The sequence below is a fragment of the Lineus longissimus genome, chromosome 8 (assembly GCF_910592395.1).
Source record: "Lineus longissimus chromosome 8, tnLinLong1.2, whole genome shotgun sequence".
Classification (NCBI taxonomy): domain Eukaryota; kingdom Metazoa; phylum Nemertea; class Pilidiophora; order Heteronemertea; family Lineidae; genus Lineus; species Lineus longissimus.
Genome location: NC_088315.1, coordinates 7,596,385 through 7,620,082, shown reverse-complemented (window position 1 = coordinate 7,620,082; position 23,698 = coordinate 7,596,385). Strand labels below are relative to the sequence as shown.

General features: G+C 40.3%; 1 protein-coding gene across 7 annotated transcripts in view; it reads right to left on the bottom strand.

The window, feature by feature from the left end:
• Positions 1-258: 258 nt before the first annotated feature.
• The window catches only part of LOC135492901 (serine/threonine-protein kinase BRSK2-like), a 70,792-nt gene continuing 47,352 nt past the window's right edge, over positions 259-23,698 (bottom strand). The window contains exons 7-23 of one of the 7 annotated variants that reach the window (XM_064779614.1): positions 22,510-22,578; positions 21,378-21,524; positions 20,940-20,974; positions 20,123-20,170; positions 17,851-17,902; positions 17,198-17,310; positions 16,830-16,930; positions 15,047-15,116; positions 14,081-14,152; positions 13,058-13,278; positions 12,900-12,945; positions 12,393-12,516; positions 11,670-11,847; positions 11,333-11,496; positions 10,830-11,056; positions 10,348-10,393; positions 259-7,321 (exon numbers count right to left, since the gene is read on the bottom strand). In XM_064779614.1, coding sequence (XP_064635684.1) covers positions 10,853-11,056; positions 11,333-11,496; positions 11,670-11,847; positions 12,393-12,516; positions 12,900-12,945; positions 13,058-13,278; positions 14,081-14,152; positions 15,047-15,116; positions 16,830-16,930; positions 17,198-17,310; positions 17,851-17,902; positions 20,123-20,170; positions 20,940-20,974; positions 21,378-21,524; positions 22,510-22,578 — 1,644 coding nt within the window. In that variant the 3' untranslated portion in view covers positions 259-7,321; positions 10,348-10,393; positions 10,830-10,852. Of the gene's footprint in view, positions 7,322-7,721; positions 7,866-10,347; positions 10,394-10,829; positions 11,057-11,332; positions 11,497-11,669; positions 11,848-12,392; positions 12,517-12,899; positions 12,946-13,057; positions 13,279-14,080; positions 14,153-15,046; positions 15,117-16,829; positions 16,931-17,197; positions 17,311-17,850; positions 17,903-20,122; positions 20,171-20,939; positions 20,975-21,377; positions 21,525-22,509; positions 22,579-23,698 lie in introns of those variants that run through there. The other 6 variants (XM_064779616.1, XM_064779617.1, XM_064779615.1 and 3 more) reach the window with 6 other exon arrangements.

Genomic DNA, 23,698 nt, shown 5'->3' with positions numbered 1-23,698 from the left:
AAAATGTCCTTTTCAGAAAGTTATACTAGCCTAAGCCTACATGAACACACATTGACACTAATTGAAGAGATTTTCTTGCCACCTGTGCGTTGGCCGGACGACCAGAGCAGCTGGGAAGGAATAATTCCTGGAATCCGACCCTGAACCGAGGACGACCCTCTGCGAATGATGGAGGTGTTGATTCTCTAGAGTAGCCTAAGCAAAGGGACCAAAGAACACAAGGGAAGATATCACACAAAGAAAAAGACACAGATCATCTAAATTTATGTTACATCTTTATTTTCACTGAAATTGTCGATAATTTAAATCTACCATTTTTATAGACCATAGGCTAGTTATGCAGGGCAGTGCAGTGCGCATCATAGTGAGATTGGGACATTCATAAACTATGGGCTGTATGTAAGAAATGGAAGTGAGCCCCAAATGACTTTTTGCATTTAAATATTCGATCATACCCCATAATGAACATGTAGTAAGGACAATCCTCATTCAAATTGAAAACCAAATAGATCAAGAACATTTGATGCCAGCAGCATAAGTTTTCCCAAAGACATTCATGAAGAGGTAAATCTATTCATGTTCTTTCAATTGTATTAACTGACTGATCAAAGATAAGAAGTGTCATATGATCAGATTTTCCAAAGTATTGCCATCAGATTCCAAAATATTTCATACAACAAAATAGACATAAGTTGAAGTGGTACAATCATAGCCCGTTATAATTAGCCTCTGTGTGCACTAATGTGCTTTTTCTACACTTATGGGGCTATTATTGTAAGGAGGCTATAATTGCACCACTTTACCTTACCCAAAATTGCCCCAGCAGAATTCCACAAACTGTATTAACCAAATTTCATTCAAACCCCATTCAAACCTGAAGAGGTTTGAAATGCATACCCAATGTGCTAGCCAGCATATTTTATGAATGTCCCATTTTAGTGAGTATTTCTACATGATGAAGACAAGCCTATACAACAGGAAGACCCCATGGATCAAGTTTGTACAGAACAGAGAAAAGATACAGAATTGGTCAAACATTGGCAACTAAGAACCAGTGCTGCCATCTATTGGATTACTGAGGAACATCCTTTTGGTTCCAGATTTCACCAGAACGGAATCAAGGCATCCGTGAATCGAGCGACCACACAACTCTTATGGCGGTATAATCAATTCTGTGACCAGAATACTCCACTTACCATGCAGTCGCTGCTTTCATAGCAGACAAATCACTAGATGGCAGCACCTGAACACAATGGCCATGCACCGGTTTGCAGTAGCTCAAACCCTAAACATGATCATGACTTCATGTTCCATTAGATACTACACCTGGTACCCTTTTAGTTTTTGCGGCCACATTTTGTCCAAAGAAACATCCTTTTCATATTTAGGTTTCATTAATTACGCAAATTGGTGCATTCTTCAACCCAAAACCATCTTTTGCAGAAAAATTCAAAATTTTTTTTCCATGCAAGTCTCTTAAAGGCCAGGGTATCAATATTCATTGTTTATATTTGGCCCACTGATACTAGTAATTAGACCTTAACATGGCTGTAGTACAGTTACTGGACACACCAGCATGATGAAACTTGGAATGTGTAGTGCTTTTATATTGGTGGACAGCTTAGCTTTGTTGAAATGTATTTGCAGGGCGTACTGTATTTACATAATTTGAAGTCTCAAATCCAATTTCAAATTTGTGAACAAATGAATCTGGCCTTTAATTTACAGAAATGTGACTGTTGTGGCAAAGAATGTTATGGCAAATAACGGTGTTTTTTCCCAAATTGTTATAACTCTCCATCTTCCTTCCAAATACCATACTTACATAAAGCAATCCTACTGCCTGACCAAGCACCACCGAAGTTACTGATCCTACTCAACAGAAATGATAATAAACAAAATGACAAATAGCATCACATTTAACCACAGAAACGGAGATATAGTTATAGAGGAACTGATGCTAGTGACACACAAACATGGTCAAGTGCTTTGTCCAAGACTACAACACTTGGGCAATTATTGGTATGAAAATGTGATCGGCAGCTTTTAAATGACTAGAAAACTTTCGATTTTAGTTTGTCACTTTAACACTCACGTTATCCTCACTGAAAGCGTTGATCAATTGTCAACTGCACATGTTGCAATATTTGTTGTATGAAAATTGCAGGATCAACTTTGCACACTGATTTATCACTGCACATGTTTCAAGTTTCGTCAACAAAAAAAACTCCAGTGTATCTGGCAGTAGCCCGCATCATCCCTCGCTTTAACTGTCCCCTCGCTATCAGGGATCTTTTCCTTGGATTGCAAGGAGTCGTTACAGCGAGGTTGATCCGTAAAAAGGATGTTGGGGAATTAAAGCTGCACTGCCACTTAATATATCAACTCATAATCCCCCGAGGATTACCAAGGCCAACAATGAAGTATGTACATTAATCAATGCCCCCCCCCCCCCCCCAGTCTCAGTCAAATTGCAAGCTACATCTATGCTGTAGCGAATGTTAACTTCTTTCAACCCATCTCAAAAAATCGGGCTGAAATAAATGCAAAGATGAGTCTTTAATCCAGCAATACACAACTAAAATCCCCCTCCCCCTCATCATGATAAAAACAAAAGGGGACCAATAACTTTCTGGGTTGCACCTACACTCTTGAATATAGAATTATACCTCCGTCAATCTGCAGGTGCTTTCACCATGTTGGAAAGTACCGGCAAGGGCAGCTTCATAATGATGTCACAGTAATTTGATTCAAAATGTACACAAAAACCCAATTTGTCAAATGTTTCTTCATCTCTGGTAAACTACACCCACCAGGAGCAAAGGGCTAAACACAGACAAGTCATGAATTCGTTTTTTATGTACACATGGTCGTGTTTAAGTATACATTACAATTGTACAAAGTCACATACAAGATTTCATCATCAGACCAGGCTTTGGAACAACAATTGTATAGGAATTTATGTCAATAACAAATACATTCGTCACAGTGCCTAGTTGATGATGATGATGATGATGATGCTGATGATTGTAAGTCCATAAAGAAACACCCAAGTTTTTCATTATCAACCCCTCTGCACTCTCGGGGTTAAATTATTACTGATCTGGAGAGTCGATCCACCCAGTTGTTTTGTACTTCTTGCATTTTTGAATTGCCAATAGAGGTCACCATCAGTCCCTCACCCCACATCTCACAGCATACGCAGTTGAATACAAGGAAATGAACAACCATACCCCATACCAAGCAAAGGTTATAGAGAATGTCACACGTTGTACATTTGCCCAAATGTACAATGAGCTGTTCAAAACGTGACTATGCAGTGATAAAAGTCTATTCGGTGTTTTATACAAATTGTGCATAATTTACATCATGGTAAACCATATACTTCCACCTCAGCATATAAAGGGCAGGTGCAAATCCAGGGCGGAGGCAAGCCCCTTTGATTTCAGAAAAATTTTGAAAAAACATCGACATCAGTGACCGTGGCAGAATATGACTTACCACAGCAATATGGATGATTGACACTGTGATTTGGACAACATGACAGTAATAAGGATAGGACCACAAGGCAGGGGCCTTTACGCAAGGTTTAGAGTTTTCCAGACGAATGGCAAGAAAAAGCGAATTTACGTGTTTTCAATAAGAGCACAGTTGACTAGAGGCAGTGTCCCCAACTGACCGACCAAAGGAAAAGATACACCTTGCCAGTTCTATAAGTCGCAGCAGTTCTGCCCAGATTGCTGCGCACTGAAACTTATGGTTTTCTCTCCGACCAAATCAACACACAAGTGCTAAAAGCCTGGCATATTGACTCAAAATTGAAGCTGATCTTGCAAATTGACAGATTCAGGGACCTGCTGCAAGTATAGAATGATATGGGGGGGGGGGGGGGGCTGATAGACAAGAAATCATGTCTCTAATGAACAGTTGCTAATGAATAAAATCTTTGGCAATGAATTCGCTTCATATCCCCTTAATGGACTATTTGTCGAGTCATATCAACTATCTGGGCAGGCCTTAGACTGGGAAACTCGCAGTCTAAATTTACCCCAACACTACACAGTCAAGCAGCAAAAGATTAAGAGCCATCACAAAGCATTATTCTCCGCAAACAAAACTGATATTCTGGAGAAATATCCCAGAACATTTTGGTTAAAAAAATTGGTCCAAAAACCGAGTAAGCCTATTGAAATTCAAAGAGATCAAATGAAATGGTCATAAGTAGAACTACGTTTGATTATAAACATAACTCCAATGTTATTTATATAATTCTGCTCATGGTAATAAGATTTCATCACATTGGCCTTGTTATTAAATATCATTAATAAATACCCATCATATTCACAAGCCATTATAAATAATTATATGCAACTAATGGTGCCATATAATGTTACCCTCAGTACATTTCATAAATGTTATGGTACCATCATATTTTTACACAGCATCTGCAGGGTCAATTTTGATGAGATGGCGTTATAGGTATAGTACATGATACAATTTAATTCAAGACAGAGGTTTTTTAAACTAATGTCAAAATGGGTCCTAACAGATCTTCCAGCATGATGATATCCAACATATTACGTCAACAAAATCATTCCGACGAGGGTCAATCAATTTACCAAAAGTATGAATTACCATTTGTATGAAATAGTACCATCCAATACATAATGTAGTGGTACTAAGTTAATACCATAGTTGTACCATCACGTCATGATGTTAACAGTATAATGTAATGGTACCAACATCATACCATAATGGCACCATTATTTACAGGTACCAATTGCAGCATTGTGGAACCTTTTGTCACCAAATGTACTACATAATGTTGAGTGTACCACAATATCATGTTACCATGTTACCATGAGATGTCACAATGGTACCGACCATATACATAATGGTACCATGAGGTGGAAGTATCAACTGTTAAATGATATGAGACCGCCATTACATTGTACCATAACTGTAACATCATGACATGGTGCAAATTGAAACCCAATGGCACAATCATATGTTATAGGAGCATATGTACCAACTGCATAACATAATGGTGCCAACTGCAAGATATATTGGTACCATCATTAGTACCAAATGTATAACATCACAGCATTATCATGTCATGGTACCAACTGCGTAACAAATTGGTAGCATCATGGCATGGGACCATTGTAACCCATTCATCCCACTAGATGCACGGTACCAATTGTAACCAATTGTAACAAAATGGTGCCATTATGAACCAACTGTATAACATAATGGTACCATCATGTCATGGTATCAATTTTAACCAAATATCATCATCCACACCATGGAACACAATAATGACACACTATCATGAGTCATGAGACCAATGCAATATTATGGTACCATCAGCCTAGCCTATAGCAAACCAGCCCTTAAAATAGTGATACAAATGGTACCATTACATCAAACAGTACCATGATCACATATTGCACAATTACATCAAAACGTTGCCGCTAAAATTGGGTACACTATTACATTATTTTCATGGAACTGTTCCATGGCATTACAAAGAGTATGTACACTGGAAATGTCTCAATATACAAGTACACATATGCACACATCCAGGACACAAAAACATTCATGTACATTTTCCGGTTTGAGTTCCAAAAACGATGCATTTTGGGGGAAACAAATACCCAAAATGCAACATAATTGGCAAATATGCAGCATAACGCATATCTCTCTGTTAATGCAACATTTGTTACATAGTTTAGAGGAATTCCATGAAGTTATGAATTTCCTAAAGAATAAATAAGGGTAAGGATTCCATAATTTTGAATAGGAATTTTCATGAATATATAGCAGACGGGTAAGAGAAGGAGGTTCTCAGTAGTTTCTTGGCCCCGAGACCCTAATCTTTCAGAAAAGCCCAAGGGAACTATTATTTGGAGCGGTAATTCTCAGAATACATTATCATGATTGGAATTTTTACTGAATACAGCTGGTTTTAACTTCAGGATTCAAACATAAAAATAAATATACATGCATGTATGATTTGGAATAATATACAGTTGGGGAAATTTGTTCAAACAGAACGTGGTGTATACAGCCATAGCAGACCATTATTGCAAACATTTTGGTTCTTAATTGCTCAAGATGATGCTGATAACACCATTGCTATATGACTAGAGGATACTGACTAGAGTTAAATGAATAGAACGGTGTAGAACTGTTGAAGGAAATAGGCGGGGTCTTATAGCAATTGGCTGATAGTCCAGATTGAGAAAAGAAACTGGCTCATGTAACTGGCTTTTTAAAGTCTCATTAGTGAGTTTCCACATCACTCATGAATTGTAAACGTTTTAATCTGTTCGATTACAAAGAATTTGTAATTCCTAATTGTAGTTTGTTACCATGCAGAAGCTCACTATTAACTGCCTCACATGCCTCTGCACACGTACACGTAGGCATACCTCTATACTCTGAGTTTGCCCTGTCACAAGATTTCAACAGGCACTGGATATTAGCCAATGCTTTGAACGTACCATAGTAATATGAACACATACAGTGCCTGTGGAACTTGAGCAACAATATAACTGAGGTCTAAAAAGCATTTATTACACAAATTTTGATTCGAAAGTAATTTCTCCTGGCTGCATAAAATAGACAAAGGAAATATATAAGGAGCCCATTTTTTACGAAAAGAAATTAATTACTGTGAGGAATAAGAAATAATACCTCAGTTCTGCAAAGCTTACTAAACAGACAGACGACTAGAGCGAGTTTCTAGAGTAATGTACATAAAGTCAATGTCACCAGTATGGTTACTGCATCCGAACAAGGAGCTGAAATTTATCTGACAGGGTATAAAAAGTTTAAATTTCTTGTAAACACAGCATTGGTTATGCTTTGATTGCTGATTTTTTTCTTCTTCATTGGTAAAACATTGAAATAGGAGTGCTTATTGCATACTACTGATTTGAAATGATACATGTAGGTTTCAGAAGTTTTCAAAACATTAGCATTTTGACAAAAGTGTGCAGGATTTTTTATACCCGGTCAATGAGGAACCCACATCTTGACACCAAACCAGGTGCTGTATTTCTTGTTCACGACAACCCATAATGATTTTCTTCTTAACAAAATATTCAGTCGTTGTTTTTCCATTTTGATGTCTTGCGGTCTAGTGTAGATCAGTAAAGGGTAGTATATGTATGTCATCGGTGATCAAAATGCAGGTTCCTCATTCCTTACTATAAACAGGGATAGTATTTCAGCTACAAATCGATGTCTGGCTCCACGACATGAGCTGGTCCATGTTTTGAGTGATCAGATTCAGTACCTTATCTTCCTGGTTCACCTGGAAAGGGTTAATGCAAAGAAATCATAGAAGGGAATTAAAGGAAACGTACGGGATCTCGAAAGCGAAATCATAAATACCAAGCAATAGAATACAAAGATTGATACCCTGTTCCATTGAATCACAAACTGCATATTCAAACGCTGATTGAGTACCATGTGATGTGCTCCACATATTATCTAGCGAGCCTGTTGGATATCAAATTTTACGAATGGATGATACCATCAGGGTGAGCAATGAGAGCCTAAATTTATTTCGATTTTAACTCTGACGCAATGTAACCAAAGCAGGACTGTCAGAGAGTCTCCATCATGGAATCATTGATGGTCATAGATTACTTTTGCCTGTGTATCATAAGTGTACACAAAAGCTCGGCACCAACAGCCACAGGTACCCAAAATAAACGCATTGGTTCGAATGCACACTAAATTCTAAGTTATTCTGGATCGGAAAAGTATTCATTTATTGCCTTCCGAAGGAAGCTGGCATCTTTCTTTATCTGTTTGGAGTTGATGTCGATCTTCTCCAATTCACGATTAAGTCTCTGCAAAACAATTTTACAAAAATGTCACATGACCACACAAACTTGGCAATTAAGTTTTTTGGAGAATGTGCCTATTGCTTTAATATGTCTGAGAGAGTACATCATCTTGACATGGTTATGATCTTAAAACCAAAACAGAATGTTTTTCTTATCTGATCTTGATCAGGATTTTTTTCTGATGAATTTCAAAGCTCATGGTTTCAAGTATAGGTGGTTTCTAGAGAATGTATGGATGTATAGTGTAGTGCAGTCTGCATTTGTTATATGCAATTAATCCAATTCAATGTGATGGCTCACATATTTTGCCATATTTTAGTACATGTAGTTAGCAAATCTTCCTGATAGTTTAGGTGAGAAAGCAGCCTTTGCTGAATCAATATTAAGAAGATGGTTTGAGCATCATTACCTGTACTTGTAAATAAAGTAATTAATCATTATTTTGGCAATTTCGAATGAAAATAATTAGCATCTGCGTTTACAGTTAGATGATAAATATTAGTAAATATCTATAAGAAGATATGAATATGACCAATAAAGACAGCTAGAGAGTTGGTAGGGGGACACAGAGTGAGGTGGAGAGGACCAGTGAATTAGTACCTACGTGTAACAAACTATTTGGGAAAATGCGCCGTCATGAAGCCAAGTTGTGTCAGGTCATGCAACATTGATGCAAAATTAGTAACTACCTCAAAATCTGAGGTTCGTTGGAAAAGAAAAAAAACGTTCAATCAGGAATGAAGCTCAGCCCAAAAAGCGGGTATCACTAAATCTAAAGCGGGATCCAAATTTGTCAAAGTTTAGATTTTCCGCTTTTACCACTATTTTTCCGAACTGCTATCACTAAATCTAAAGTTGGATCCAAATTTGTCACAGTTAAGATTTTCCACTTTTACCACTATTTTTCTGAACTGCTATCACTAAATCTAAAGCGGGATCCAAATTTGTCAAAGTTTAGATTTTCCGCTTCTACCATTATTTTTCCTAACTGGCCACATGGGATATACCCTAAGTTATAAAACAGCTATTAGTATTTGAATAACATGAACCAGGAATGTGACAGGTACCAGAGTAAAAAACTAAATAAGTTTCCATTTGGAAAATGTGCTCTGAAATGCTTATTTTTGGTCCAATTTCGAAGAATCAAAAAAAAGTTCTACACAGAGCTGAAGTACAGATTGTTCTGCTTCTGCTGTCAAATTGACCCTTCTCCAGAGGAGAATTGGAATCAGAATCAGAAATGTCACATCCTGGAAAAACCTGTAAGTTAGATTAGACGACATGTAACATGAGTTCCATTGGACGACATCGACGGTGCAGCTGGATCCTATCAAATCAAAGGTAATTAGCAGGCCGGACAAACAAGCGTTTTTGTTGCTGCAACCCACGATTATAATCGCTGCTGCGATGTGCAAAAACGATTTTCCGCCAGTGGGTAAAACTTACTGCGATCACTGACTCTTGGTGCAGACGCCTGCAATGACCACCGCACACAAGCAATAATTGTCGCATGTGATCATGATTGCAGGTTTCAGCAACAAAAATTGCTCGTTTGCAGGGAACTTCAGTGTAAAAACCACCAAAAGAAACTAAAAAAAAAACATGCTGGTGTTCTCCCAATACCCCTCGGCCCAAAAGGCTCAACCTAAGACATGGTTACATGACAAAGACAAGGCGACAAGGTACAAACAATACAAGCAGTTGCCAGCCACCTGAAAATGATCAAAATCTATGAGAGTAGGTCGTGTGGTGGGATATCAGAATAAGGGCCAATGAGGCACGATACTTTATACACCAAAAGTTGTCGTGAGTTAACTGGTCCAGTCTTGGAGTCCAGGTGAAAATGAGCTCAACTATTGACACGTTCCTACACTCAACTTGACTAACATTAATGTCCCTTTCAAATTAAAACCAAACAAACATTCGGGAGTGATGTGACATACGTTGGCTATAGGGCATGGCAGCTACCACCGGGTCCTACAGGGCTGCATTCTAGAGCCACATTTACATGTGCTGTGCAAATGCCCTAACATCAAGGATTTTAACCTACAGGTAGAAACAGTTTTCCTTTTGCCCCCAATTTATTTTTCATTTTTGCCCTCAATGCAAAAAATGTCTTGCTGTAGCAAGCACTAATATCAAATGGCAAAGCAAACACCTAAATTAACCAGCATCTGCAAGTCAAATTATGTCAGGCAAACATTGAAAGCCAAGCAAATTTCTCACCAGCTGTTTGTGGAAAGCACATTTGCAGAGTATTATCTCGAAAGTTTTGAAGTTTTGCTGCAATTTGTGACATCCCCTTTACATTTTACCTCCATTTCCAACCATGGTCGCAGTGTATCATTCTGCATTCTATAAGGCATCAATTCTGTCCCAATTTCATACTTATTTCCAACTAGGTGATAAAGCAAATGTTGCAGCACATGTAAATGAGGCATCTACTACAATATCTTATGGGTAAGGATACAATGTGCCCACTCACTGTGTGTATAGATGTATTAGTGCTCTCTTCACGTATCAAGGGGTTTCTGAAAAATAAGACAAAGAGGTCAGCGACAGGTTTTGAGAATAACGTCATTCTGATGAGAATATGATAGAAGTGAAAATGGCAAACCGTGAAGATAAGGCATTGGTATTGAAGATGAACCAAAAACAGCCTCATTACGGGGTTTATTTTGAGAACATTTCATTCAGACTATTGAGATTCTCACCCAAAGGAAAGCCTACTGTAACAATAAAATTGACATTACAAGAAAGGCCTGATCCAGCTAATAGTCAGGTTTCCACCAACAAGGGATCATAGGGCACATTATACACCTTGAGAAATTACAGACTGATGATTTAAGTCCCTAATAACCACTAAAACTAGCGCTGGTCCTTGTGCCCCTCCCCCTCCCCTGCCGAGGCGCCATCTGTACATTAACATTCCCACTATACATTGAACTAAGCCTATTTGCTACATACGAATATGCAGCATTCGGTAATTGTCAGACGTGGTCGTTGCTGTGTCCCCCGTTCGGCGTCGTCGGTGTGCTACTCTCCGTGAACGATTGCTTCGACGATGACTGTGATTGCGATTGTTTCGAACGGCCGTTGGCTATCACCCGTTGTTGTTGTTGTTGTTGTTGCTCGGGTCGCCGTGGCGACACCGGCGGTTTCCGTTCGCGCTCGAAGACCTGTAAGGATAAGATCTGTAAGTTCATAAAGTCAGCAGACCCAAAAATCTGGTGAAGATCTACAAACTACTCACAACATGTACATTTCAACTCCCCCTCATCGCTGTCAACATGGTCAATATGTGATTGTTGGCCCATGTCGTTCTAGCTACACTCTCACCTTGGAGAGGTGGGAGACCACTTCTGTTTACAACTCTTGGCAGCATTTTTCACACTCAAAGCTATATCTCCTTAAGAGACGAGGGTAACCCTCAAACAACTGGACCACAGTGCCCTCTATTAGATACTTACTTCATCATCTCCGGCCAGACTCGGTGAGCGCTCTGAACCGTACGAGGAAGCGGAACTGGTGCTAAGATCAGAACTGATCTTGCGATGGCTGATCTGCGATACGGACCGCGCGTTTAAAAGTGATTGAATCAGTTCACACACTCTCTTAAATCGCCTCACCGGACCTGGAAAGGGATCAAAATTATTGTCAAAATCATTAGGGAATGTCAACAAATGACACAAACATAAGAATATAGAATATATATATACAGATACAGTTCTAGATATTCAACTAGTCTTCAATGAGTCTTGATTCTATCAATATCAAAACTCGGTGGTATGGCTCAAGATGTCTTACCTGATAATAATATAAAGTTAACACAGTAGACCTCCTGGTCGTCCCCATGTTCCACATGTGCATGGATAATGTCAACTTGGAACTTGACGTTCCGTGAGAACATGGACGTGCCGCCCGCCCGACGATACTCTGCCCGAAATGATGCGGGCGATATGACACTGTGGATAAGATCAGGGGTCTGGAAAAAGATGTAAGAAATGTACGTCTTTTTGGTTATTTTTACATGATTATATCTTAAACTGGGTTAAAGAAGTGGTTGATACATGTTCCTAAAGCAGCTTCTTAACTACTAGAAACCTCAATACTGCATGGACTTCATGCAGCTTTTGATTCTTTGGAGTATATAACTCTATGAAACAAATTTCAACGATGAGTTACTTTTTTAACACACGGCAGAGGTTATCATCCTACTACATGTTTTTAAATCATGCCCCCTAAAATAAGTTTTCTAAGTGATATGACAGTTGGGGGCACTGGACCCTTGCTGTTCTGATAATGAGTCCGACAACTTTACCACTGGACCACACCATTCGCCCCTTGACACAGTGTGCCAATACGAGTCTCGCGACTTACGTTCAAGGCCCAATTGTGTTTTCTGGACCAATAAACATCTGGCTCGTGACAAATCGAGTGTGCGTGACCAGACATGTTTTCAACTACCGGTAAGTTATCAATTTTTTTAAAAGAGAATTTAATCCTAACATTGCCAACCTGTTTACTCACTGATAAGAATGCATGGACTAGATCAGCCTTGATTTGACTGATGGGTTTTCCTTTGATCATGATGAAGTGATGTTCATCCCGATCAGTTCCCATGAGAGCACCGAACCATGACCGCTTTGTTAATCTGAAATAAAGCATGATTTGTTTTAGTTTGTCAAGTGATATACTAAATTTGTTAAAGATTTTTCTTGATATTTCTACATGGTTATATCTTAAACTGGGTTTAAAAAGTGGTTGATACATGTTCCTAAATCAGCTTCTTAACTACTTGAAACCTCAGTACTGCATGGACTTCATACAGCTTTTGATTCTTTTGATTATCTCACTTTATGAAACAAATTTCATTCCGCAAAAGGAACTTGACCACAAGGTGGCATCAAGCTTGCAAGTCTGGATCCCTAACATTCATTTTTCATTTATCCTAATGCCCCCATCTTATGAGTTTGACTTGCTGCAGCGAATTTGTGGGCGACCAGCTTAGGCCCCGAGTTTTAAGATGTTACTCACTCTGGTGATGAATCTGGTGTCAAAGTGATGTCTTCCACCACAGGAACTGAAGATAGAAAACAAAGAGTAAAATTCAGGAGTCACTTTGATAGAAATAGGAACCGTGAGAGGGGAATCCTACATGGCTTAGGGGCAGTGTTCATAGGGGAAGTACATACCTTGCATCTTCCTCCGATGGAACCTTGGTGATCCTAGGAAGCTATTCTTGATTGTATTGAGCCGTGTCTTCCACGGTGTTGGTTGCTGGACGCCCGGCGAGCCTGGTGGCGTCTGCTGTGGGCTGTCACTTGGCGTGCTCAGACCGCGCACAGGCATCTTGGGACTATTGAGCGGTGATGCTGACGGTGTGCTATTAACTGATGACAAACTGTTCTTCCTCCTGAAGTCAAAATGAATATGAAATGTTAGGATGTGGTTTTATATTTTCATCAAAAACCATCATAGTTAGAGTTGCTGACATCATTTAGAATGAAAGTAATTTCACTTTGAATTCAAAATCGTATTAGGAGCCTCGTGCAATGCAGACATAGCAATATCATAACATGGACATGTAATGATGATTTCTTCAATGGGCAATAACAAATCCACAAATCAATGCAGGCTGGTAAGACCCCCCGCCCCCCGAGTGTGCTACCACCACCAGCATGCGCAACTTGGCTTCAAAGATCTTGTTATAAGACCAAAGTCATGCGTTAGTGGAAATTATATTAGAAACAAGGGGTTGCTTGAGAATCAGGGCTTCACCATAAACTTTTGTAGATCAGGTCATCGACAACTTGGCACTGATTCATCTCAATTTTATGTTGTCACTGTGAATGAGTAGGTTTCTTGCTTAGATTACTTCAGCCTTGAGTAGCCGAGTCAAGCTTTGACAGAGTTTTTTCACGTTCAGCACCTCGGGTCTCCCACAGCTTTGACTCAAACTTGCAGTACTTGACTTGAGTCCCAGTCCTTGTAGAGTTTAGAATAACTCAGTCTCGAGCAGATGAGTAATGAGCCTTCAGTTGTACCTGTAGTGTCAGCAGTTCCCTCAGCAAAGCCGACTCAACCTCACCCCCAGTTATATGGCACGACTTAACCCGCCGGCCATGGATAATGGTAGGTCCGTTGGCACGTGTTCAATACACTGAGTACTGGAATCTGAGTTTATGGTAAAGCCCTGCTGTGTGTTAGATGCTTACGCTTGTTGTACAGCGAGAGTCCTCCTAGAAGCCACAGGAGAGCCTTCACTTATGCTTCCTAATGAGAGCCGGCTGCAGGAATGCGGAGAGAGAAAGCGCATTAGATAGAAGAGGGTTAAATCACGGCGCCCAATCGATACGAACATACTGCGTCCGGGAGTAGATTCCAGGAAACTGTAGACTAGCTTTCTGGGACTGGTGAAATTGAAAAGTGTTAGGCGTGCATTTCACCCGACTAAGATTCTTTTGAGAAGTGATTTGGTCGAGTCTGTTTTGGGCTGTAACAAGTATATTCCCTCCATTGGGCACCGTGTATAAAATGATGCAAGTTAGTTATGGCGAAAAAATGACTTGGGCATTAGTTCTATGAGGGTGACGATAATGAAATAGACAGTCAAAGTAGGAAAACTGCAACCTGAATTTTCACATTAGCTAGCAAAGCACTGCCGACTCTGAATGAGCACATGCCCCATAAGCATGCAAGAATCTTTCGACTCACTCTAATATCAGACTCAAATATTGTTCATTCAATTTCCGTGACCTAAGAAGTTAAGTTTTATCTTTTACTACATATATATCATTGTGTCATAACATGCAATCTTAGTGTTGTTACAGCACTGGTCACAATTAATATACTGCAAGCAGCCTACACTTCCTTCACATGCAGGATGTGTTTAACCTCCATGTGTACTAAGCGCAGCCTGCTCAAATGTCGTTGTAGTTCCAAGATTTGACTGATATGACCCCTATTGTCTTCACCTAGATGTAGGTAATGCTCAAAATGGATATCCGGTACATGAGCTTCGAGCTTTGTGTAGGCCGGGAGCATGCTGCTTACAATGTGCACAAACTGAGGTATGTCAATTGTGACCTGTACTGTACATAGTCAAGGAAAGGTTAAAAGGTTAACTAATGCCAAGTCCCCATTCAACAGGCAACTGGGGACACGGGAGCCACTTCACTAACCTTGGTGATCCGTTAAGCTGAACTGAATCTATCCGCTTTCTCGGCGGGTCCACTGTAATAGAAGATGTGACTGTAATGGTCACACAGAGAGAGAGGGCGAGAATTACTAAAGACACAAAACAGAAAGCTCAACTGAAAGAAAGACACGTCAACACAGGTGGGACATGAGAATGTAGCAAACTATGTGCAGAATTGTTTGGTGAGGTAGCGCTATGTTGGCCAACGACTTCGAATGATGGAAAAAAGGCACCACGTAACTTATGATATTGTCGCTACCGGTATAACTATAACTCAGAGTAACACTCTAGTTTCGAGAAACTTGTACCAATAGACACCAAACTTCCATCTGGTCAAACTGGGACGATCGCACCAATCTTAACTAACTGTCAGTTATAACTAGCTAAGCTTATACATCAATAGATTATCTGCAACGTTCAGCAAAAAATTGTGAAAATGTCTTAAAAAATTGTGAGAAAAAAATGATCACCTTTTACTTCTCGACTATTTGGTATGGAATGAACTGTGCTGTCTTAGGAAAACAATGGAACAGATGTCACTGAACCGGTGACGGTTTGAAGGTTTGGGTGAGGGGATCCGAGGGCAGAACACCAATAGAGTTACTACAAATTTACTGTAATAGCACTTTAGGGCAAATGCCCAAAGAAGTCAAAAGCCAACAAAATCGACGAGAAAGCAGAAAATTAGCTGTGGGAGCACTCAACATTGACAATATTTTACGAATTACTTGTCACTTATTCCAACTTGTATAGCGAGACCAACAGAAAGATACACTCACTGCAGGTCTCACTACAATCTTTATTGGTCCTGGCGTCACGACCAATTTCTCAATCAAGGAACTGAGCTCGGAAGCAGAGTAACCAAAAGACCAAAGAGAAAGTCCTAGCTCGTAAGGAAATTCTCAAAGGCTGGTTGGTTAGAAGTGTTGGGGTCTGCAGCCCCACAAGTTGAACTCAAGCTCTCTAGAACAGAGCTAGAGGAACTCTAGCTCTCTCGGAACTCTAGCTCTGGCTCTCTAAGAACTCTAGCTCTCTGGAAGATGCCTGGGAACTAGATAGGGCAATGCACTGAGATTCCAGTCAGTAGGGTAACACAGGCTGTGTGTTCATTTATTCAAATTCTGATCAGACACAGGATTTCACTTGATACAGAAGACAAATGGATGAGCACACAAACAAATTTAGGCCTAAAAACGACAGATTGGAACAGAACGGGACTATAATGTTACCAAACTCATTGCGACAACACAGAACTTCCCAAAGCATTCCGAAATGAAAAGATGCGAATGTTGACACTGGGCAGGACAAGGATATGGATATGTGGTGCATGCCAAGGAAATAATATCATATAAATTATAATATCATATCCTTGCAAAAACCTAAATCTCAAATTTGTCTCCAAGTTGAAGCAGTCGAATGCAAAAAGAAGTCTTGAGAATTCGGAACGTTTTAATGATCAGTTCATTTCAAAAGATGTCTGCTTTTGAACGCAACATTTCTTAGATTGAAGATGAAGTTTTCGAGCATTCGTGTAAACTATACTGTAGTTCGTGGTGATGCACGAGGACAGCGCATCCATCTCATGGCGAGGTCATCAACAACACTCATTTGTTGTTGATCTTATTGAATGCAGGTAATGCCTTCATCCAAGGGAACTACCAATGATATGCAATACCAATTACATGATATTTTCCGCACTACCAATCAATCAGTTAACTGGTTCTGTTAGTGATATATTCAGTTCATTTTCCGTCGTGATTATTTACCTGTCTCTGATTTGCTCCGGATCTCTTCTGAATCTTCATGACAGGGATTTCGTAATTTTCTATCTAACAGCAGGAAGTAAACCACTTTTTCTGTATTATGACTGCAAAAGGGAGCAAAAATAAAAGAATGTATATATATAAAAGTAATCTATACGTGATGCGATATTGGATTGCAACTGCGAGAGCATGGATGGCAAAAGAATGGAGTAACATCAGTGAACCAGGAGTTGTGAAAAAGCTTGGATATTCTGGAACAACTGATGACATCACTGCATTCATAATGTGTAGATTCGCCAAGAACTAGCTCATATGAAGAACATCACAATGAGTAGGGCCCTTAAGTCGAAGTCACAAGTCTCGATACTTACACTGGACCTAACAGCTCCGATATCAATTTATCTTTATCTTTGAAACACTGCAGTGAGTTCATTGTGCTTAATACATCAGGATCCAAGTCCTCTACACCAGGAATAACAGAAGTCTGAAACAAACAAATCAAAAACATCTTCTCAAGCAGTCAAAATTGCAAGTAAGGACAGCATCAGATTTCCTTTGTGGTACCGGTTTTCTCCTACAATACGATACACTTTTTATTCTCTTCCAGTATCACTGAAGGTGGCAATGTGTATAACTGCAGCGGGTCCATAAAGACTCCAAGTGTCTTGAGTCCTATTCCCTCTGACAAATTTTTAATTGATGAGAAGGCCTACTTTCAGACAAGCTAATCTTAAATAACCATCTGCAATGCAACTGGGACACACAGAACCCAGTGGAACACCTCAAACCTACACTGGGGTGACCAAACTGAAGACATGCTAGGTTCAGAGATGCCGCCCCCATCACTGCACACATAGACTTCCCACATTCATTTATAGCAAAACCTAGAACGCTCTTATAGAAGACAGCAAGGGGCCCTTACTGCTCACTCGCCCTGCTATCTCACTCAACGTTCTACTCAAAGCAGTTCTCCTGTCTTAACAGCTCTCTATAACCCCTGAAAGAGCTCTGCGCTCTAACATACCTGTACAACTTGCGTCATTGGAAGTTCTAACTCTACATCACTTCTTGTGTCACTGGAAATGAAACCAGATGGGTTATCAAAGGAAATCAGATTGTTACAAGTCCTTTTCCAGGATAGTTTGACTAAACCGCTAGATCTATTATTATTCAGATATGTCTTACCAAGTGTGTGTCATACAGTCAAGAAGCTGTTCCACAAAGTGAAGGAGCAACAGGTTGGACATACATGTAAGAGAGTGTAACAACTTGGAGTATGATTTCATACTATTTGGTAATTTCTCCAGGCCCTTGCATATAGGTAGGCATGGTGATAATTTTGACATATCATCACAGATATCACTTGTGTTATCATTTGCACACAATAATCTGACCCTTGGCCCGATCCGGACCTCCGCTTGCAAGCCTCGTACTGTACAGGTACAGGTCACAACTGACACATATTGGACTTGTGACAGTCTACCCATAGGTTGTGTACAGCCTTCATGCAACCAACAGCAGCAGTACAGCACAGGTTGCACATAAGCCTATACATAAACTGCATTTAGGTTGCGCAGAACCTTACAGCTGATGATGTGCAACCAGTGCATAGACCACATGCATTATCTTGTGACAGATGCCCATAGGCTACATGTACAAGTAACTTAAGCGAAAGTGAACCGTTTCCTTCTACCTGATATAGCAAAAATGAGGGATAAAACGGTTTTGGGGATGGCTACATCTCTACATAATCATCAATCTCATAGCAATGTTGATAGACTAAAGAAGCTCTAGGCAGTTTTGACAGAATTACAACATTTCAAAGCGTTAGTTGGGAGTGCCACCTGGTGAGAAACAAACACAACATGAAGATGTAGTATAACAACACTCGAGGCACGTCCATAGACTGGTCAGCCAGACGGTAGATGACGGGCAGACGACATCGTCGCTGGGACAGCAAACATGTGGCCTTGCACTGACATCAAAGCGATGTCATTAATACGTCAATATGACAGCACTGGACTTTGTGACGTCATATACCAAATATAGCGGCACTGTCACCGATTCATGGTTTTGCTGTCCATGGTGACAAGTTTGCCGTCATAGAAGATGGCACTGCTGAACTAATTTGCCGTCATCAGCAACTGTACAGAGCGTACCACATGTACATGAAGATCAAAACTCCAGTCCAACCGACAACACTCATAAAATTTTGGGTCTTCATGTAGCTGTGAGCATATTTTTTACCAGCCAACACAGAACTATGAACAAACCTCAATGAAGAAACAAGTCAGGAACATTTTGAGGCAAACCAATGCCTTTTGATCTTTCAGTGAGTCCTGCTGAATGCTTCAGAGGGCAGGTGGGGTTTATTAGTGGCATGATTTTATCTAAATATCAAGCAACAGTATGACAAGAATTGGAAGACACTGATCAGACAGAAAATGGTCGAGGGGAAAGGTGTCGTTATAAGTGCATAGATAGTATAACTCGAACATTATTATATTGTTGATTTGGGTGTGATCTCTATTGAAATTAATTACGGCTGTCATGCTACTGTGATACATGAAGAGTGATAAAAGGGAACAGGGAGCTGCCCATCCATTGATCGTGGCCAGCACTATTTGAATTGATGGGCTATTTTCATAAGCTGTGTGAAAAAAACGGGATGGGGGACCAACTTGGTTAGAAGTTTCAGTATTTCACAGGTAACCATCATCAACATTTGATTAGGATTACAATGGTTGATTTGAAATAGTTAACACTTTATCAGGGCTGAGGGCAATCTATGGCATTATGAAATGATCCCAAAAAAGAATGCTCAAAGATTATTCGGCAAAAAATTCAAAACCAGCATTTGGTCATTGCTGCAGAAGGAAGTTTGGGTGAGCTATTTTGGAAACTAAATTTGGTACGTTCACCCATGCCAAGTGTACCAACAGCCCTTCTTTAGTTAGATTGTTAAGTTGAACAGGAAATCTTTGATTTAGTAGATATTTACTCTCCACAAGCCTGCGCAGCCAACAGCAGGGGAATAACACACTGCAGTGACCTAGATTTCCTGCAGAAGACGATGAAAATAAGGTATGGTGGTTTTTTTCAGATGCGGATGCTGCATCTCCGAAAGAGAGGGAAAACAAAGATACAGTTGATATGGCAATGTTATCATTTCACAAGTGACGTTCATGAAATGATAACCGTGCCACATCATACATAATCATAGCCAAAGAACTAATCTGTGATAGCTGGACAGTTTAAGTCATTCAGATTCACTTTAAAAAAACATCGCTGCTCACCTATGGAATAAGTTAGATGAGAAGGGCACAGGCTGGTTAGTCCGCCACCTATGGGAGAGATAAAAACTATATCGACTGTACTCTTCTTAAGCGAGACAAATACTTTGCACACTAGCACTAAGTCTAACCATACATGCTTCTGTGCAGTTATTTTAAAGCAGCCAGACAGACTTTTCATGCATGCTTTTTTATACCCTATCATCTTGAGAGTCCTTAAGCCAACATTACTAATAAGCCAATAATATGGTTGGCTCTATCCTAGAATTTACATGAGGCGTACTGGGCTAAAAATCTGTTTCACTGGCCTATCTTTATCATCAGCATTCTTCAGAAATCATTTCGCAAATTATTTCACACAAATATAATTGTGCAACACCGAGGTGAATACAAATATCGCTTTTGGCATAGATTTCAATTGCAGCAGGTAAAACGATGAAGTGAAATGCACAAAGCAGAAATATTGAAGAAAGTGGCATAAAATGGAGAAAACTATCATTAAAACTGGGTAAATAGTTAGTGAAATGGTTGATATTGGAGTCAGTAGCCTTTGTCGTGCTGAGTGCCTGTGCTGATTCCATTGAACGTCTGCCGGTGTACAAAGGTAAACAAACATTTCAAATGACCTTGACCTTCACTAGGGTGAACAAGCATTTCATATGACCTTGACCTCAAGCATTACTACTGCAGTCTACCACAATAAGTTACAGCGCCCCAGACGGTACATCACACATCAGCACAGTGATCCTACCAATATGTACAGACTGCATGGAGTAAGCGAGGGTGAGGGTTGGGGAGGTTGGCAGAGGGGGTCACTTACCCTAAAACCCAGGGGTGCTTGTGTATATCTTCAAGCTGAAATGTAAGGAAATGCCAAATACAAAGTGCCTTGCGGAAGAAAAACTATCAGTTACTTCATCTGAACCGGCCAAATTGAGCTGAAAATGCTCTATGCTGTTGGTCATGTAGACCTGGACCCAAACTATGGAATTCCAGGGGTAAGCAATGGATTTCCACTGGTAACCAGTGGCCTTCCAGTGGTTTCCATTGGTAACCAGTGGCATTCCAGTCTAGTGGTAACAAGTTGAGTTCCAGGTATATCCAGCCGACTTCCAATGGTAACAAGTGGCTTTCCATTAAGTCCTAATCCCAAAGACTATTTCATCTGAATTCCCTCATATCCTCTTTTCCTCACATCTCGCAGAGTGATTGGATAACCAGCTGGTAGAGTCTTACTTCAGCCTGCAGTCTGACTTACTTTCAGCCTTTTCTTTGGGTCGACCTCTATCATCCCCCGTAATAAGTTTTGACACTCCGGGGGCACGAAGTGAGGTATGTGGAACACTCCTTTCTTGACTTTCTCTAAAAGTTGTCTGAGGTTGTCATCATCGAATGGCAAGGCGCCCTGGAACAGGAAAACACACATTGAGATGGCACACCAAGCAAACCAGACGCAGCCAGGAAGAAGCTCCCTCTCTGGTCGTACCGATTTTCAGGGGCGCATCAAAGAGACTAACCAAGGGAAGGCACCATTGAGAAGGAGGGACACCCTGGTAGCTTTTAGGGTCAATGATACCAAAGTTTGTGCCCATCACTCTGCATCTCCCCTGGATCCGCTACACAGCTCCTTACCAAACATTTTGGCATTAAGTTACATGTTTTGCAAATTATAAGATTTGAGTTGAGACATAGGCTGTCCCCACATAACTGTCAACTGTGTATCCCCCTCTCTGGCATTCTGTTGCAGAAACCAAGTCTCAGTTAATAAATCATTACACCAGGGTTGCCATTATCGCAAACAACACAATTGCCGCTTCAATTTCCCCAAACCCATTAGAGCAAAATAGTGCCACACGAACTCAATCTTTTGTCGTGTAATACACCGCTCGATTACCATGTACGTGCCTCCCCGCAAGCAGTCCAATGAGTCATCCATTAGACACTGTATGCAGCATCCTATATTACCGCGGCAACCGTACAGATCCTCGGCAATCACCTGCAAATCCGTGCAATCACGATCTCAAACAACCGAAAGCGCAGCCGACATTCACCTCTGAAAATCCAGACTTCTTTCTGTATTCCCGAGAGGAAATTATTCTGAATTGATATTACTCAGAAACGTGGTTCTTGTTAGTTGTTCATTAACCCTGACAGATGAGGCAGGTTGACGAGGCAAATGACTCGCTCAATATCAGTGACAGCAGAGCGCAGGGGCAAAGAAGAAGTACTGCACTGAACCTGGGACAAATGGATTCAACCAAACAGAGTTGTCTTGGGCCCTGTGGACGAGTGGTTAGCGTCCTAGACTGCCGATTGACAATCGGTCCCATTGCCGTGTGATCCCCACTTGGATACATTCTTCACCAGTGCCGCTCAACTGGTTAACTCACCACTAAAAGGGCATATAATATAACACCACAACTCCAGACATCTGCCTTCCTACCGTCATACTTGTCGCCCTGAAACAAGACAAAAATTGAGACATTAAACGAATTTAGAGGAACGTGTCAGATTTTTTATTTCTTGCTCTGCATCTGGAACTGATCGATCTCACTAACATGTCATACAACAGTTTTCTCCTGGTTCTTGAGACTTTTTTCTATTAGGATGACTTGTCAGAGACATAATCGCAACAGGGGCCAGTCCACCTCTTGTACAAGTACAACCAAAGTGATGAGCTTTTGGTACAACATAAATAACCTCATGGGCATCACTGGAATTGTGTGTGCATTTTCGCAAGCTGGAGTTTCATATCTGGGCTGAGCCAAGGAACACATCTATTTGAGATGTAGGAACGTGCAATTGGAATCTAGCCAAGAAACAAAGAGATGAGAGCAAAAACTCTCTTTTCTCCAGAACATGGACAGAAGTATAGACTCTGTCGCATAGAGGCATTGAGTAGCAAGAGGAGATCCTATTTTTTCACTGCACACGCTGACAGCAGGTTATCTTAAGAAACCATCATAAAAGGCCAATCTGTTATGATGCCCATATGCCATATTCACAGCTTCCTTCGTATTTATAAAGTTACCATGGCAACAAGCAATTTCTTAAAATGACAAGCTCAATCAAAGATGGACAGATATCAGCTTGGTTGCAGTTCCAACTGTAAATGTCAGGGGGCTCTGAAACAACTATGAAACTCGGATCATGCTGTCTGATTGGAAATCAATTAAATTTTCACAAAATTTTATGTTTGGGGTACAGACGTTGTCGTTCCTCAAGTTTAAACCTGAAGACAAATGCATACATCAGAACACTGAGCACACACCATGCTAGAAAACAAGGAAATATCAAAACAACGAGCTAAGATTGTGACAAAATCTTTATTACTGACCAATTAACCCTTCTTTCAATATTCATCTACATGTATGTCTATAACACGTTGTCAGAATAGCATGAGAGCATGAGAGCAATATTCATCTATGTCTATAACACGTTGTCAGAATAGCATGAGAGGAGCTAGTCCTGTATTCAGCCCTTAATGATTAAACATGGTATTTTCTAAATGCATTCTCTGCGACGTTTCTATTTTGCTCTGCAGTCATGTACGGTTCCTGCATCAGAAGTGATGCTCCA